The sequence below is a fragment of the Oncorhynchus tshawytscha genome, linkage group LG19 (assembly GCF_018296145.1).
Source record: "Oncorhynchus tshawytscha isolate Ot180627B linkage group LG19, Otsh_v2.0, whole genome shotgun sequence".
Classification (NCBI taxonomy): domain Eukaryota; kingdom Metazoa; phylum Chordata; class Actinopteri; order Salmoniformes; family Salmonidae; genus Oncorhynchus; species Oncorhynchus tshawytscha.
This window is the reverse complement of record NC_056447.1, coordinates 14,197,086-14,211,089: the sequence shown is the minus strand read 5'-3', so window position 1 is coordinate 14,211,089 and position 14,004 is coordinate 14,197,086. Positions and strand designations below refer to the sequence as shown.

Genomic DNA, 14,004 nt, shown 5'->3' with positions numbered 1-14,004 from the left:
GCCCACTAGGTGAAGTGTATATTTCTGATGTCCATCAGAGAGGTAAGGACGGGGAGTGATCCAGTATCATGCTGGGAAAGAGAGAGGGGAGAGAGGAAGGGAGAGAGAAAGGCCTAGGTTTGGATAGACCCAGGGACAATGTGCTCAATGTACTCTAAACACTTCAACAAACACACAAAAGTGACTGACAAAAAGACAGACAGATGGACTGATGGACAAAAGCGGTGTGAAAAGCGCTGAGTGACCCAGAGGCAAAGGGAGAGGCTGCTGGATCAATAAACACACTATCAGAATATCAGGCCTCCACTGACAGAGCACACACCGTAACCCTAAACACACTAGCTAAAACTATCCTATAAGAATGAAAGAACATCTCTCCAGCACATCGAATTGGTCAAATTCACTCCCCACCTCACAACTGTGTTAGGAATGTGTGGTGGTGAGTATGTAAAAAGGTCTTCGCTCTAAAGTCCCAAATATTGTAGTCTTCCAGGAGGTCTGAACATTTTGGGTGTTTGAGTGTATGACGGTTTAGGGTTGCATTTTCGAACTAGGAGTTTTGAAAACCCTGGGAACGTTTTTGAAATGTTGAAACCCTATTTGGAGACTTTATGGTGTCTTGTGAGGGTGGTGTTCACTCACCCGGTCCTCCCCACAGACCCAGGGAGGTGTCTCAAAGCTGATGACGGGGAGGAAGGCTACAATCTGCAGCCACCTGATGAACAGTTCCTCGTCAGTCACCAGGTCCCCAGATAGAGAACCACCTGGAAGAAAGAAAGAAAGAGATGGGCGGGGGGTGGGGGTGGGGAGGAATATGTAGGGAAGGGTGTGGGGGGGGAGAGAGAGAGTTAGAATTTAGCTTGCTATGCCCATATACTGTAGAGGTAGACGGACATTTCACTGAAGGCGTGAAATCCAACAGTTATTAATACAGCCTTTTAGTCTGAGAGGGTGATAGAAGTTAGTGTGATTTCCAGCCCATCTATCCTTCCTCTCGCTGACACATTTCTGTTTTCTCAACATCAAAGTAAATAGTTGTCTGATATGTTCCCTAACCGGAATTCAGAGTATTTTGGGAATATGTATTTTTTGTTGCCAAAGCCCAAGGATGTTTCACCTTTGGGAATATGCAGTCGTCCAGAATATCAAAGGTGGTCCAATGGATGTTAATTTAAATAGAATCAGGTCTGACTGCAGACTTTATGGCAGAAATAGCAGTGAACCCATGACCAAACCATCTCAAAATAACTTCAAATCAAGTCATTGATCAACACAATTCATTCAAGAGATGATTTGGGCGGCCTCCTGAGTGGCGCAGCGGTTTAAGGCACTGCGTCGCAGTGCTTGAGGCATCACTACAGACCCGGGTTTGATCCCCGTGTGTCACAGCAGGCCCAGCATCGTCCGGGTTAGGGAAGGGTTTGGCCAACCAGGATGTCCTTGTCCCATCGCGCTCTAGCGACTACTTGTGGCAGGCCGGGCACCTGCAAGCTGACTTCGGTCACCAGTTGTACAGTGTTTCCTCCGACACATTGGTGCGGCTGGCCTCCGGGTTAAGCGAGCAGTGTGTCAAGAAGCAGTGTGGCTTGGCAGGGCCGTGTTACGGAGGACGCATGGCTCTCGACCGTCGTCTGTACGAGAGTTGCAGCGATGGTACAAGACCGTAACTAAACTAAAGTGTGGATTGCAGTCCCTCCTTGTCCATAGACTGCTTTCAGGGCAAGGAAACAAACATGTACTTTTGCTGAACGTTCCCTTTATGCAGGACTATCCAAACAATGTAAAAGCAGTGAGCATTTGAATCAGATTTAATGTATTATTTTTTTCATTTTTTATTGAACTGACGGTATAGTGATGGTGAGTAACTGTGGTATTACCTACTGCGTCGGGAATGAGTAAGTTGTACCCCAGCAGAGTGTGGTGCAGCAAGGAGGGAATGAGGCCCTTCAGTCCAGAGGAGCTCCAGTCAGACTGCAAAGGAGGCATCCGCACAAACACAGGCTTGTGGCTCGACCTGGGGGAAGAGAGATAGATGATAGTTATGCATATTGTCAGTGTATTGTGAGTGTGTGTGTGTGTGTGTCCTCCCTCAGCTCTCACCTTGTCCCAGCATTCATGATAGCCGACTCTTCTATCCTGGCTGCCACATCTGCCAGTTGGCCAATATACTGGTCTCCCCCGCCTAGGTCCAGCGGGTTCCCCTCTGCCCCCTCCAGATGGATGGACTCCATGCCCAGACGGGCCTGCAGCAAGCCCACCCGGTCCAGGAACCAGCTGACCGCCTCTGGGTTGCTGATGTTCAGTTTCACGCAGAACTGCCCTCGCCACTGGGTCAGCACAGGCACCTGGAAAGAGAGAGAGTAGATTGGGCAATATGTCATTGTATGGCCTTTACATACTTAAAACATTAGAACATGCCTGACTTGGACAATACCTGAAGAGGACAAGCAGGAAATTAACACCACAATAAATATCAAATGCAAGGATGACAGTTTTTCTTTTTATCTTCCAGATAACAACCACCCGCCACCCCATCACAACAGACACCTCCCTCAGGTCTAATGGATCTCCCATTTACACTCGTAGAAAAAACGGTGCTAAGTAGAACCATATAGCGTTCTTCGGCTTGTCCCGATAGGGGAACCCTTTACAAAAAAAACTTCCAAAAAGGGTTATTCAGATGAAAACGGTTCATGATAAAACCCGATCCCTTCGCAAAGAACCCTTTTGTAATCTTTTTTTCTGAGTGTAGAGGTCCACCACTCCCCAGAGCAGGTGAGGGTTGGATGGGCTAGGCTGCTTACCAGTCGCCCCTGTGGGGCTACGGGGAGGCTGAGCCAATAGGCCTCAGTGCCATCCAGCAGGGACTTGTGGAACTGGGTGGTGTCCACGCTCAGGAACGGGGACAGGGTGATGGAAATGTTTAGAAGCTTGATCAGTGAGAGGTCCCTGAAGTCCCTGGTCTGTCTCTTGGATGTCCCCCTTTTCCTGCTGGCGAGGTAGTCTTGGTCCTGTAGGGAGAGAGAAAGAGATATTGGAGCAGAAGACTGGAAGAGAGACAATGCAAGATATGAACTGGGAACTGAAGAAGACCATGTCGGTCCAAACACTGTGATCATATCACCTAAGCTTCATAACAGAAATTGCATTTGGGAGCAGCAAATCAGTGAGCGGACTTTTCTTCTCTTCCTTTTTTTTATCGAAGTTACTTGTTCGTCACTTGTTACTTGTTCATCACTTCAATAAATACATTTCAAAGTAAGCCAAGTACAAGAACAGCTCCAGTATCAAATAATAATAATACTAATGTTGAAACATAACCAAGAAAGGCACACTGAAGGACACCATTGGTTGAAAAGAACAGAAGTTCCACTATTCTAAATTCAACTATTGAGTAAAGTAGCTGACTCATGCTGCCTTTGGACTCTGTGGCTGCTATAACTACTAAGTAAAGATGTAACTATGGCGATATGACCTCTGCCACGACTGTTTAACATCTCAGTTAATCATCTGGTGATGAGACGTGAGAAAAAAAGGGCGAAGGGGATTTCTGCTTAACTAAGAAAGACTTTTTATAAAAGTTGACCTTTTGAGCTTGACCCCATGAGGTCAACCATTACACAGTAATTATTACACTTCATAAGCAAATATCATGAAGGGTGGAAAAAGGGTTGTACCGCATTTGACAGAGCAACAGATGTAAGGACTGAGTATAGCTTGTAAATGTAGCTTGTAAATTATTTGAGAAATATCTACCGATATGTAGTGCTTATAAAGACTTTATGAATGCTCTATAAAGTCTTTAGTCCCTTATAGTATTTATCATACTAGCTAGCTGTAAGTCGCTCTGGATAAGAGCCTGTGCTGAATGACTAAAATGTAAAAGTACAATTGAATAATGCTTATCTAACAAAAATGTATGATCCGATTGCATTTTGTTTGGCCAACCTTATATTACACAGAGTTTTTTCAGCAATAAAGGCAGAAACCTGGCAGTCCTATTTATATCCCATTTCGCTCTACGCCAAGTGGTTGTTCCAACTCAAGAGTCCGTTGTATAAAGCTAATATGGAAACTAGAAAATAAAACTTGTGGCTTGACTGATAACTCATGAATACTTGTAAAAACATAACGAGAGAGAAGCATAGTCCTTGCAGCAATTCATTGTTGTCGTTCACATTCACACTTACGCTACTTTGCCAATTGTGCCAAAGTTTCCATACGCTAACTGTACCCTTGGATTATTTTACGTTATTAGCAAAGTGAACTGGGTGGCCTCAGCAACTGTAGAACGCCCTTTGATCAAGTTGAAAAAAAAACTTTAAATCCGCTTAAGAGACGCTCTTGTTCTGAATCTAAAAAATATTGTCCTTCTCTTTCTCTCGCAATGTTTCTTTCTCCATTATCCTTATTTTATTTAACTTCTTGGTCTAGCTCTCCGTTCCTTACTTTCTCCACCTGTCTCCCTCTTTCTCTCTGTTTTCCATCTCACACCCTCTCTGTCCCTCTATCCGCTCTCTCTCTCTTCTCTCTCTTTCTCTCTCTCTCTCTCTCTCACTCTCACTCTCTCACTCTCTCTCTTCTCTCTACTCTCTCTCTCTACTCTCTCTCTCTACTCTCTCTCTCTCTACTCTCTCTCTCTCTACTCTCTCTACTCTCTCTCTCTCTACTCTCTCTCTCTCTCTCTCCTCTCCCTCTCTATCTTCCCTCCCCATCTCCCTTCCATCTGTGGGAAAGTGACTGTGGAGATGGAACGCGAACCTGGTGTGTTATGATAGACAGTGAATTTAGAATAACAGGAGATGAACTGGCGACTCCTCTCCCATGTAGCTGAGGCAGATCACTGCACTAGCTAGGTGTCAGTTTCAACTAAACTAGTTTCTCTTGGCTCCCTGCCCCGCCTAGCCCAGCCTCAGTCAAACGTCTCGGCTGTCCGACTATCAGCCGGGGGCATAGGACTATTTTTCTTCCTACAGATGTATTTGTTTTAATGAGATGTCAAAGTATTGCAGACACCGGGGGGTAGTACCTGACCAGCACAACCCAACTACTAAGCCGTTACACCAAGATATCAAATCCGAATACGACCTTACTGTGAAATGCGTACTTACAAGCACTTAACCAACAATGCAGTTTTAAGAAAATCGAGTTAAGAAAATATTTACTAAATAAACTAAAGTAAAATAATAAATAATAATAATAAATAAAGTAACACAATAAAATAACAATAATTAAGCTATATACAGAGGGTACTGATACCCAATCAATGTGCGGGGGTACAGGCTAGTAGGGGTAAAGTGGGGTAAAGTGACAACGAGTGGCTAATCTGCCCATGTCTTCAATCCTGCTAGCTAACGTTCAGTTGCTGGAAAATAAATGGGACGAACTGAAAACACGCTCATCCTACCAACGGGACATTAAAAACTGTAATATCTTATGTTTCACCGAGTCGTGGCTGAACGACGACATTAAGAACATATGGCTGACGAGTTATACACTCTATCGGCAGGACAGAACAGCAGCCTCTGGTAAGACACAGGGCTGGGGCCTATGCATTTATGTAAACAACAGCTGGTGCACGATATCTAAGGACGTCTCGAGGTTTTGCTCGCCGGAGGTAGAGTATCTCATAAGCTGTAGACCACACCATCTACCGAGAGAGTTTTCATCTGTATTTTTCGTAGCTGTCTACATACCCCCACAGACCGATGCTGGCACTAACACCACACTCAATGAGCTGTATTCCGCCATAAGCAAACAGGAAAACGCTTATCCAGAGGAGACACTTCTACTGGCCAGGGACTTTAATGCACGGAAACTTAAATCAGTTTTACCTAATTTCTATTAGCATAAATGTGCAAAAAAATGTAAAAAATGTACTCCACACACAGAGACACGTACAAAGCTCTCCCTTGGCCTCCATTTGGCAAATTTGACCACAATTTTATCCTCCTGATTCCTGCTTACAAGCAAAAATGAAAGCAGGACGCACCAGTGACTAGATTAATAAAAAGTGGTCAGATGAAGCAGATGCTAAGCTACAGGACTGTTTTGCTAGCACAGACTGGAATATGTTCCGGGATTCCTCCGATGGCATTGAGGAGTACACCACATCAGTCATTGGCTTCATCAATAAGTGCATCGATGACGTTGTCCCCACAGTGACCGTACGTACATACACCAACCAGAAGCCATGGATTACAGGCAACATCCGCACTGAGCTAAAGGCGGGAGCTGCCGCTTTCAAGAAGCGGGACTCTAATCTGGAGGCTTATAAGAAATCCCGCTATGGCCTCCAACGAACCATCAAACAGGCATGGCGTCAATACAGGAATAAGATCGAATCATACTACACCGGCTCCGAGAGCTGCCCAGTGACACGAGCCTGCCAATAACTTCTATGCTTGCTTCGAGGCAAGTAACACTGAAACATGCATGAGAGCATTAGATGCTCCGGCAGACTGTGCTCCGCAGGTGATATGAGAAAGGCCTTTAACCTCTCTTGGGTAGGGGGCAGTATTTTCACGTCCGGATGAAAAGCGTGCCCAAAGTAAACTGGCTGTTACTGGAAATCACTCTAAAGTTTCTAAAACTATTAGAATTATGTCTGTGAGTATAACAGAACTGATATGGCAGGCAAAACCCCGAGGACAAACCATCCCAAAAAAAGAAAATTCAGCTACTGTTTTCAACGGCTGTCACTTTTATTTGAAGGCGAAAACCTCCCAGATTGCAGTTCCTAGAGCTTCCCCTAGATGTGAAAATAAGCCAGAAATTGTATTTTTTCTAGGTGGCTCCCATTTTGGCTGTAGTGTTTCCAAGTGCGTGGAAGAGAGCACGTTCTTTTGTATTTTTCTCCGGTAAAGACAATAACAATTCTCCTTCTCAAATGTTATCGTTTATTTACGTATTAGGGTACCTAAGGTTTGATTATAAACGTTGTTTGACTTGTTTGGAAAAGTTTATTAGTAACGTTTGGGATTAATTTGTATGCTTTTTGATGGACGGAAACTGGGTGGATTATTGACTGAAGTGCGCCAGCTAAACTGAGTTTTTATGGATATAAAGAAGGACATTATCAAACAAAAGGACCACTCCTTTTGGAGTGCCAACAGAAGAAGATCATCAAAGGTAAGGTATTTATTATATCGCTATTTCTGACTTTCGTGTCACACCTGCCTGGTTGAAATATGTTTTTCATCCTTTTTGAAATCTGACACAGCGGCTGGATTAACAAGTTACGCTTTATTTTGATGTATTACACTTGTGATTTTATGAAAGTTAAATATTTATAATTCTGTAGTTTGAATTTCGCGCCCTGCAATTTCACCGGATGTTGGCCAGGTGGGACGCTACCGTCCATAAGAAGTTAAACAGGTAAAAATTCACAAGGGCACAGGGCCAGATGGATTACCAGGACGTGTACTCTGAGCATGCGCTGACCAACTGGCAAGTGTCTTCACTGACATTTTCAACCTCTCCCTGTCTGAGTCTGTAATACCAACATGTTTCAAGCAGACCACCATAGTCCCTGTGCCCAAGAACACTAAGGTAACCTGCCTAAATGACTACCGACCTGTAACACTCACACCTGTAGCCATGAACTGCTTTGAAAGGCTGGTCATGGCTCACATCAACACCACTGTCCCAGAAACCCTAGACCCACTCCAATAAGCATACCGCACCAACAGATCCACAGATGATGCAATCTCTGTTGGACTAAACACTGCCCTTTCAAACCTGGACAAAAGGAACACCTTTGTGAGAATGCTATTCACTGACTACAGCTCAGCGTTCAACACCATAGTGCCCTCAAAGGTCATCACTAAGCTAAGGATCCTGGGACTAAACACTTCCCTCTGCAACTGGATCCTGGACTTCCTGATGGGCCGCCCCCAGGTGGTAAGGGTAGGTAACAACACATCCGCTACGCTGATCCTCAACACGGGGGCCCCTCAGGGGTGTGTGCTCAGTCCCCTCCTGTACTCCCTGTTCACTCATGACTGCAATGACAACAACCTCTTCCTCAACGTGATCAAGACAAAGGAGATGATTGTGGACAACAGGAAAAGGAGGACCGAGCACGCCCCCATTCTCATCGGCGGGGCTGTATAGTTCCTTGGCGTCTACATCACCAACAAACTAACATGGTCTAAGCACACCAAGACAGTCATGAATGCAGGCACAACTAAAGTGATGTACTGGGCTGTACACACTACCCTCTGTTGTGCCTCACGGTCGGATGGCGAGCAGTTGACATACCAGGCGATGATGCAACCGGTCAAGATGCTCTCAATGTTGCAGCTGTAGAACTTTTTGAGGATCTGGGGACCCATGCCAAAAATGTTCAGTCTCCTGAGGGGGAAAGGCATTGTCGTGCCCTCTTCACGACTTTCTTGGTGTGTTTGGACCATGATAGTTTGTTGGTAATGTGGACACCAAGAAACTTGAATCTCTCGACCCGCTCCACTACAGCCCCATCGATGTGAATGGGGGCGTGTTCAGCCCTCCTTTTTCTGTAGTCCATGATCATCTCCTTTGTCTTGCTCATGTTGAGGGACGGGTTGTTGTCCTGGCACCACAAACACACATCCGAACTTCTCGATTTGTTTGTGAGGTGCTGTTGGGCTAATAAAGTTTGCTATACTATCCCTTATTTTGAAAAAACTTTTTGGGGGTAGCCTCGAGCAGGACTCAAACCTGGGTCCAGCGACTGTCAATCAAACACCTAGGAGGGTCAAAATGAAGATGAGGGAGGAGGAGTCGGTAACACTTTATTTTTCAGGCCGCTGCTTACCAGGTAGTTAATTAGAAACTGCTTGTTATAATCGTAACCATTTAGGTTGAATTCTTTGACGTAAGGAGAGGAGAGGAGGGACATACCATGTCTGCGAGGAGGGCGGTGGAATGTTCGTTGAGGCTGATGGCCCCCTCTCCCAGCTGGTGTCTCCTCAGACGGTTGGAGAAGGTCCTCAACTCCCTCTCTACCTTTGGCCCTGAGTCCACACTGGCCAGAAGCTTCCAGAAAGGCAACCTGGATGGGGGACGGATGGACAGACAGATAGATATTTGGTCAAGTAGACCGAAATTCTAACTTGAGATCACATTCATATGTTTTTGACATCAATGCGTTATGCACCAATTATGCGACTGCTGAGTTAAAGCACAGGCATCTCAAGTTAGGATTCCAACTGAAATGGACATTTGTGAGATCTCGTTGGGTTTCAAACTATCCGCGCTAGCTGACACCCACATAGCTGGTGTCTTGGCAGTGTTGGAAGTGGAACTGCGTTAGAGCTGTCATATCCATAAGCGGCTACCGGAGTTATACCAATCGTAGGCATTGCCTGTGGATGCATCTAGTCATGTTATGAATAGGTAATGATCTCCATCCATAAGTTATCACACATAGATAGATTTTATGTTAAATGTCCACTGTCATCTAAATGAAATGTAATACAATTTAGGAAATCGAAGATGAGGGAGTTGTACCATAAGACGTCCATGTTGGGCAGCTCCCTGCTGGGCGATGAGAGCTGCTGCAGCGCCTCCTGGTGTACAGCCCTGATGTTGTGGCCCACGCACACAGTGTACTGAAGCGGGGTGCGCTCCAGGCTGGAGGGAGACTGCAGGCAAAAATGCTGTCGGCTCTCCATTCCCACCTGAAGAGGAACATCTGGGGACACCAGCACTGCTACACCTGGAGGAGAAAGAGAGAGAGACTCAGGTTAAGATCTATAGTAAATAAATAAGGAATGTCAAACCCTATGTCTTACCAAAGGGGGCTGTATAGGAAAAAGCACTAAAATAAGGTTGCTGCCCCTGTTATCGCCAAGCCTATCTCCAACCTTTTTAACCTTTCTCTCCTTTCTGGGGAGGTTCACATTGCTTGGAAGGCAGCCACGGTTCGTCCTTTATTTAAAGGGGGAGATAAAGCTGATCCTAACTGTTATAGGCCTATTTCTATTTTGCCCTGTTTAAAGTGTTGAAAAATGTGTCAATAATCAACTGAATGGCTTTCTTGATGTCTATAGTATTCTCTCAGGAATGCAATCTGGTTTCCGCTCAGGTTATGGATGTGTCACTGCAAACTTAAAGGTCCTCAATGAGATGTCACCATTGCCCTTGACTCTAAGTAACATTGTCCTGATATTTTATTGACTTGGCTAAAGCTTTTGATACGGTAGACCATTCCATTCTTGTGGGCTGGCTAAGGAGTATTGGTGTCTCTGAGGGGTCTTTGAGCCTGTTTGCTAACTACCTCTCTCAAAGAGTGCAGTGTATAATGTCAGATATTCTGCTTTCTCAGCCACTGCCTGTCACCAAGGGAGTACCCCAAGGCTCGATCCTAGGCCCCGCGCTCTTCCCAATTTACATCAACAACATAGCTCAGGCAGTAGGAAGCTCTCTCATCCATTTATATGCAGATGATACAGTCTTATACTCAGCTGGCCCCTCCCAGGATTTTGTGTTAAATGCTCTACAACAAAGCTTTCTTAGTGTCCAACAAGCTTTCCCTACCCTTAACCTTGTCCTAAATACCTCCAAATCAAATGTAATGTGGTTTGGTAAGAAGAATACTCCTCTTCCCACAGGTGTTATTACTACCTCTGACGGTTTAGAGCTTGACGTAGTCACCTCATACAAGTACAGTCGTGGTCAAAAGTTTTGAGAATGACACAAATATTAATTTTAACAACATCTGCTGCCTCAGTTTGTATGATGGCAATTTGCATATACTCCAGAATGTTATGAAGAGTGATCAGATGAATTGCAATTAATTGCAAAATCCCTCTTTGCCATGCAAATGAACTGAATCCCCCAAAAACATTTCACTGCATTTCAGCCCTGCCACAAAAAGACCAGCTGACATCATGTCAGTGATTCTCTCGTTAACACAGGTGTTGACGAGGACAAGTCTGGAGATCACTCTGTCATGCTGACTTCGAATAACAGACTGGAAGCTTTAAAATGATGGTGGTTCTTGGAATCGTTGTTCTTCCTCTGTCAATCATGGTTAACTGCAAGGAAACACGTGCTGTCATTGCTTTGCACAAAAAGGGCTTCACAAAAAGGGCTTCATTGCTGCCAGTAAGATTGCACTAAATCAATCATTTACTGGATCATCAAGAACTTCAAGGAGAGTGGTTAAATTGTTGTGAAGAAGGCTTCAGGGCGCCAAAGAAAGTCCAGCAAGCACCAGGACCATCTCCTAAAGTTGATTCAGCTGTGGGATCGGGGCACCACCAGTGCAGAGCTTGCTCAGGAATGGCAGCAGGCAGGTAAGAGTGCATCAAAGAAGGGCAGCAAAGAAGCCACTTCTCTCTAGGAAAAACATCAGGGACAGACTGATATTTTGCAAAAGGTACAGGGATTGGACTGCTGAGGACTGGGGTACAGTCATTTTCTCTGATGAATCCCCTTCCCGATTGTTTGGGGCACCCGGAAAAAAGCTTGTCGAGAGAAGACAAGGTGAGCGTTACCATCAGTCATGTGTCATGCCAACAGTAAAGCATCCTGCGACCACTCATGTGTGGGTTGCTTCTTAGCCAAGGGAGTGGGCTCACTCACAAATTTGCCGAAGAACACAGCCATGAATAAAGATTGGTACCAACACATCCTCCAAGAGCAACTTCTCCCAACCATCCAGGAACAGTTTGGTGATGACCAATGCCTTTTCCAGCATGATGGAGCACCTTGCCATAAGGCAAAAGTGATAACTAAGTGTCTCGGGAAACAAAACATCGATATTTTGGGTATATGGCCAGGAATCTCCACAGACCATAATTACATTGAGAACATGTGGCAAGGCGGGTGGACAAACAAAAACGCACAAATTCTGACAAACTCCAAGCATTGATTATGCAAGAATGGGCTGCCATCAGTCAGGCAGGATGTTGCCTACAAGTTAATTGACAGCATGCCAGGGCAGATTGCAGAGGTCTTGAAAAAGAAGGGTCAACACTGCAAATATTGACTCTTCGCACCAACTTCATGTAATTGTCAACAACAAAAAAAGCCTTTGACACTTATGAAATGCTTGTAAATATACATCAGTATTCCATAGTAACATCTGACAAAAATATCTCAAGACACTGAAGCAGCAAACTTTGTGGAAATTAATATATGTGTCATTCTCAACACTTTTGGCTACGACTGTACTTGGGAGTATGGCTAGACGGTGCACTGTCCTTCTCTCAGCACATATCAAAGCTGCAGGCTAAAGTTAAATCTAGGTTTGGTTTCCTCTATCGTAATCGCTCCTCATTCACCCCAGCTGCCAAAATAACCCTGATACAGATGACCATCCTACCTATGCAAGATCACAGAGACATCATTTATAGACCGGCAGGTAAGGGTGCACTCGAGCGACTAGATGTTCTTTACCATTCGGCCATCAGATTTGCCACCAATGCTCCTTATAGGACACATCACTGCACTCTCTACTCCACTTTAAACGGGTCATCTCTGTATACCAGTTGCAAGACCCACTGGTTGATGCTTGTTTATAAAGCCCTCTTAGGCCTCACTCCCCCCTATCTGAGATATCTACTGCAGCCCTCATCTGCCACATACAACACCTGTTCTGCCAGTCACATTCTGTTAAAGGTCCCCAAAGCACACAAATCCCTGGGTGGCTCCTCTTTTCAGTTCGCTGCAGCTAGCGACTGGAGCGAGCTGCAAGAAACACTCAAACTGGACAGTTTTATCTCAATCTCTTCATTCAAAGACTCAATCATGGACACTCTCACTGACAGTTGTGGCTGCTTTATGTGATGTATTATTGTCTCTACCTTCTTGCCCTTTGTGCTGTTGTCTGTGCCCAATAATGTTTGTACCCTGTGCTGCTGCCATGTTGCGTTGCCACCATGTTGTTATGTTGTGATGCTACCATGCTGTGTTGTCAAGTGTTGCTGCCTTGCTATGTTGTTGTCTTAGGTCTGTCTTTATGTAGTGTTGTGTTGTCTTTCTTGTTGTGTGTTTTGTCCTATATTTATATTGTATTTATTTATTTATTTTAATCCCAGGACCCGTACCCACAGGGGGCCTTTTGACTTTTGGTAGGCCGTCATTGTAAATAAGAATTTGTTCTTAACTGAATTGCATAGTAAAATAAAGGTTAAATAATAAATAAATAAAAACAGAGAGAGAGAGAAGGAAATACATTTCTGGTTCTATGCATATGTACAACAAGCATGAGACAGGGGTTGAATCCCTGTCTACCCTTCACTCTGCATCTCCTGCTCACCATTAGAAACTCAAGGCTAATCTGAAAACAAGACTCCCTAAATTTTATCAGCATATCGATTGTGCAACCAGGGCTGGAAAAACCTTGGATCACTGCTATTCTAACTTCCGCAATGCATATAAGGCCCTGCCCCGCCCTCCTTTCGGAAAAGCTGACCACGACTCCATTTTGTTGATCCCTGCCTACAGACAGAAACTAAAACAAGAAGCTCCCGCGCTGAGGTCTGTTCAACGCTGACCGGAAACATGACCGAATACAAACAGTGTAACTATTCCCTCCGCAAGGCAATCAAACAAGCTAAGCGTCAGTATAGAGACAAAGTAGAATCTCAATTCAACAGCTCAGACACAAGAGGTATGTGGCAGGGTCTACAGTCAATCATGGATTACAAAAAGAAAACCAGCCCCGTCACGGACCAGGATGTCTTGCTCCCAGGCAGACGAAATAACTTTTTTGCCCGCTTTGAGGACAATACAGTGCCACTGACACGGCCCGCAACTAAAACATGCGGACTCTCCTTCACTGCAGCCGACGTGAGGAAAACATTTAAACGTGTCAACCCTCGCAAGGCTGCAGGCCCAGACGGCATCCCCAGCCGCGCCCTCAGAGCATGCGCAGACCAGCTGGCTGGTGTGTTTATGGACATATTCAATCAATCCCTATCCCAGTCTGTTGTTCTGAGCTAAACGACTACCGCCCCTTAGCACTCACTTCCGTCATCATGAAGTGCTTTGAGAGACTAGTCAAGGACCATA

The 14,004-nt window shown here is 45.0% G+C and overlaps 1 protein-coding gene across 1 annotated transcript in view; it reads right to left on the bottom strand.

Annotated features, from left to right (window-relative positions):
- The window catches only part of LOC112219202 (SITS-binding protein-like), a 51,166-nt gene that overhangs the window by 13,946 nt on the left and 23,216 nt on the right, over positions 1-14,004 (bottom strand). Inside the window, exons 2-7 of the mRNA XM_042302008.1 lie at positions 9,493-9,700; positions 8,884-9,034; positions 2,805-3,011; positions 2,101-2,345; positions 1,878-2,014; positions 643-764 (exon numbers count right to left, since the gene is read on the bottom strand). Coding sequence (XP_042157942.1) covers positions 643-764; positions 1,878-2,014; positions 2,101-2,345; positions 2,805-3,011; positions 8,884-9,034; positions 9,493-9,700 — 1,070 coding nt within the window. The remainder of the gene's footprint in view (positions 1-642; positions 765-1,877; positions 2,015-2,100; positions 2,346-2,804; positions 3,012-8,883; positions 9,035-9,492; positions 9,701-14,004) is intronic.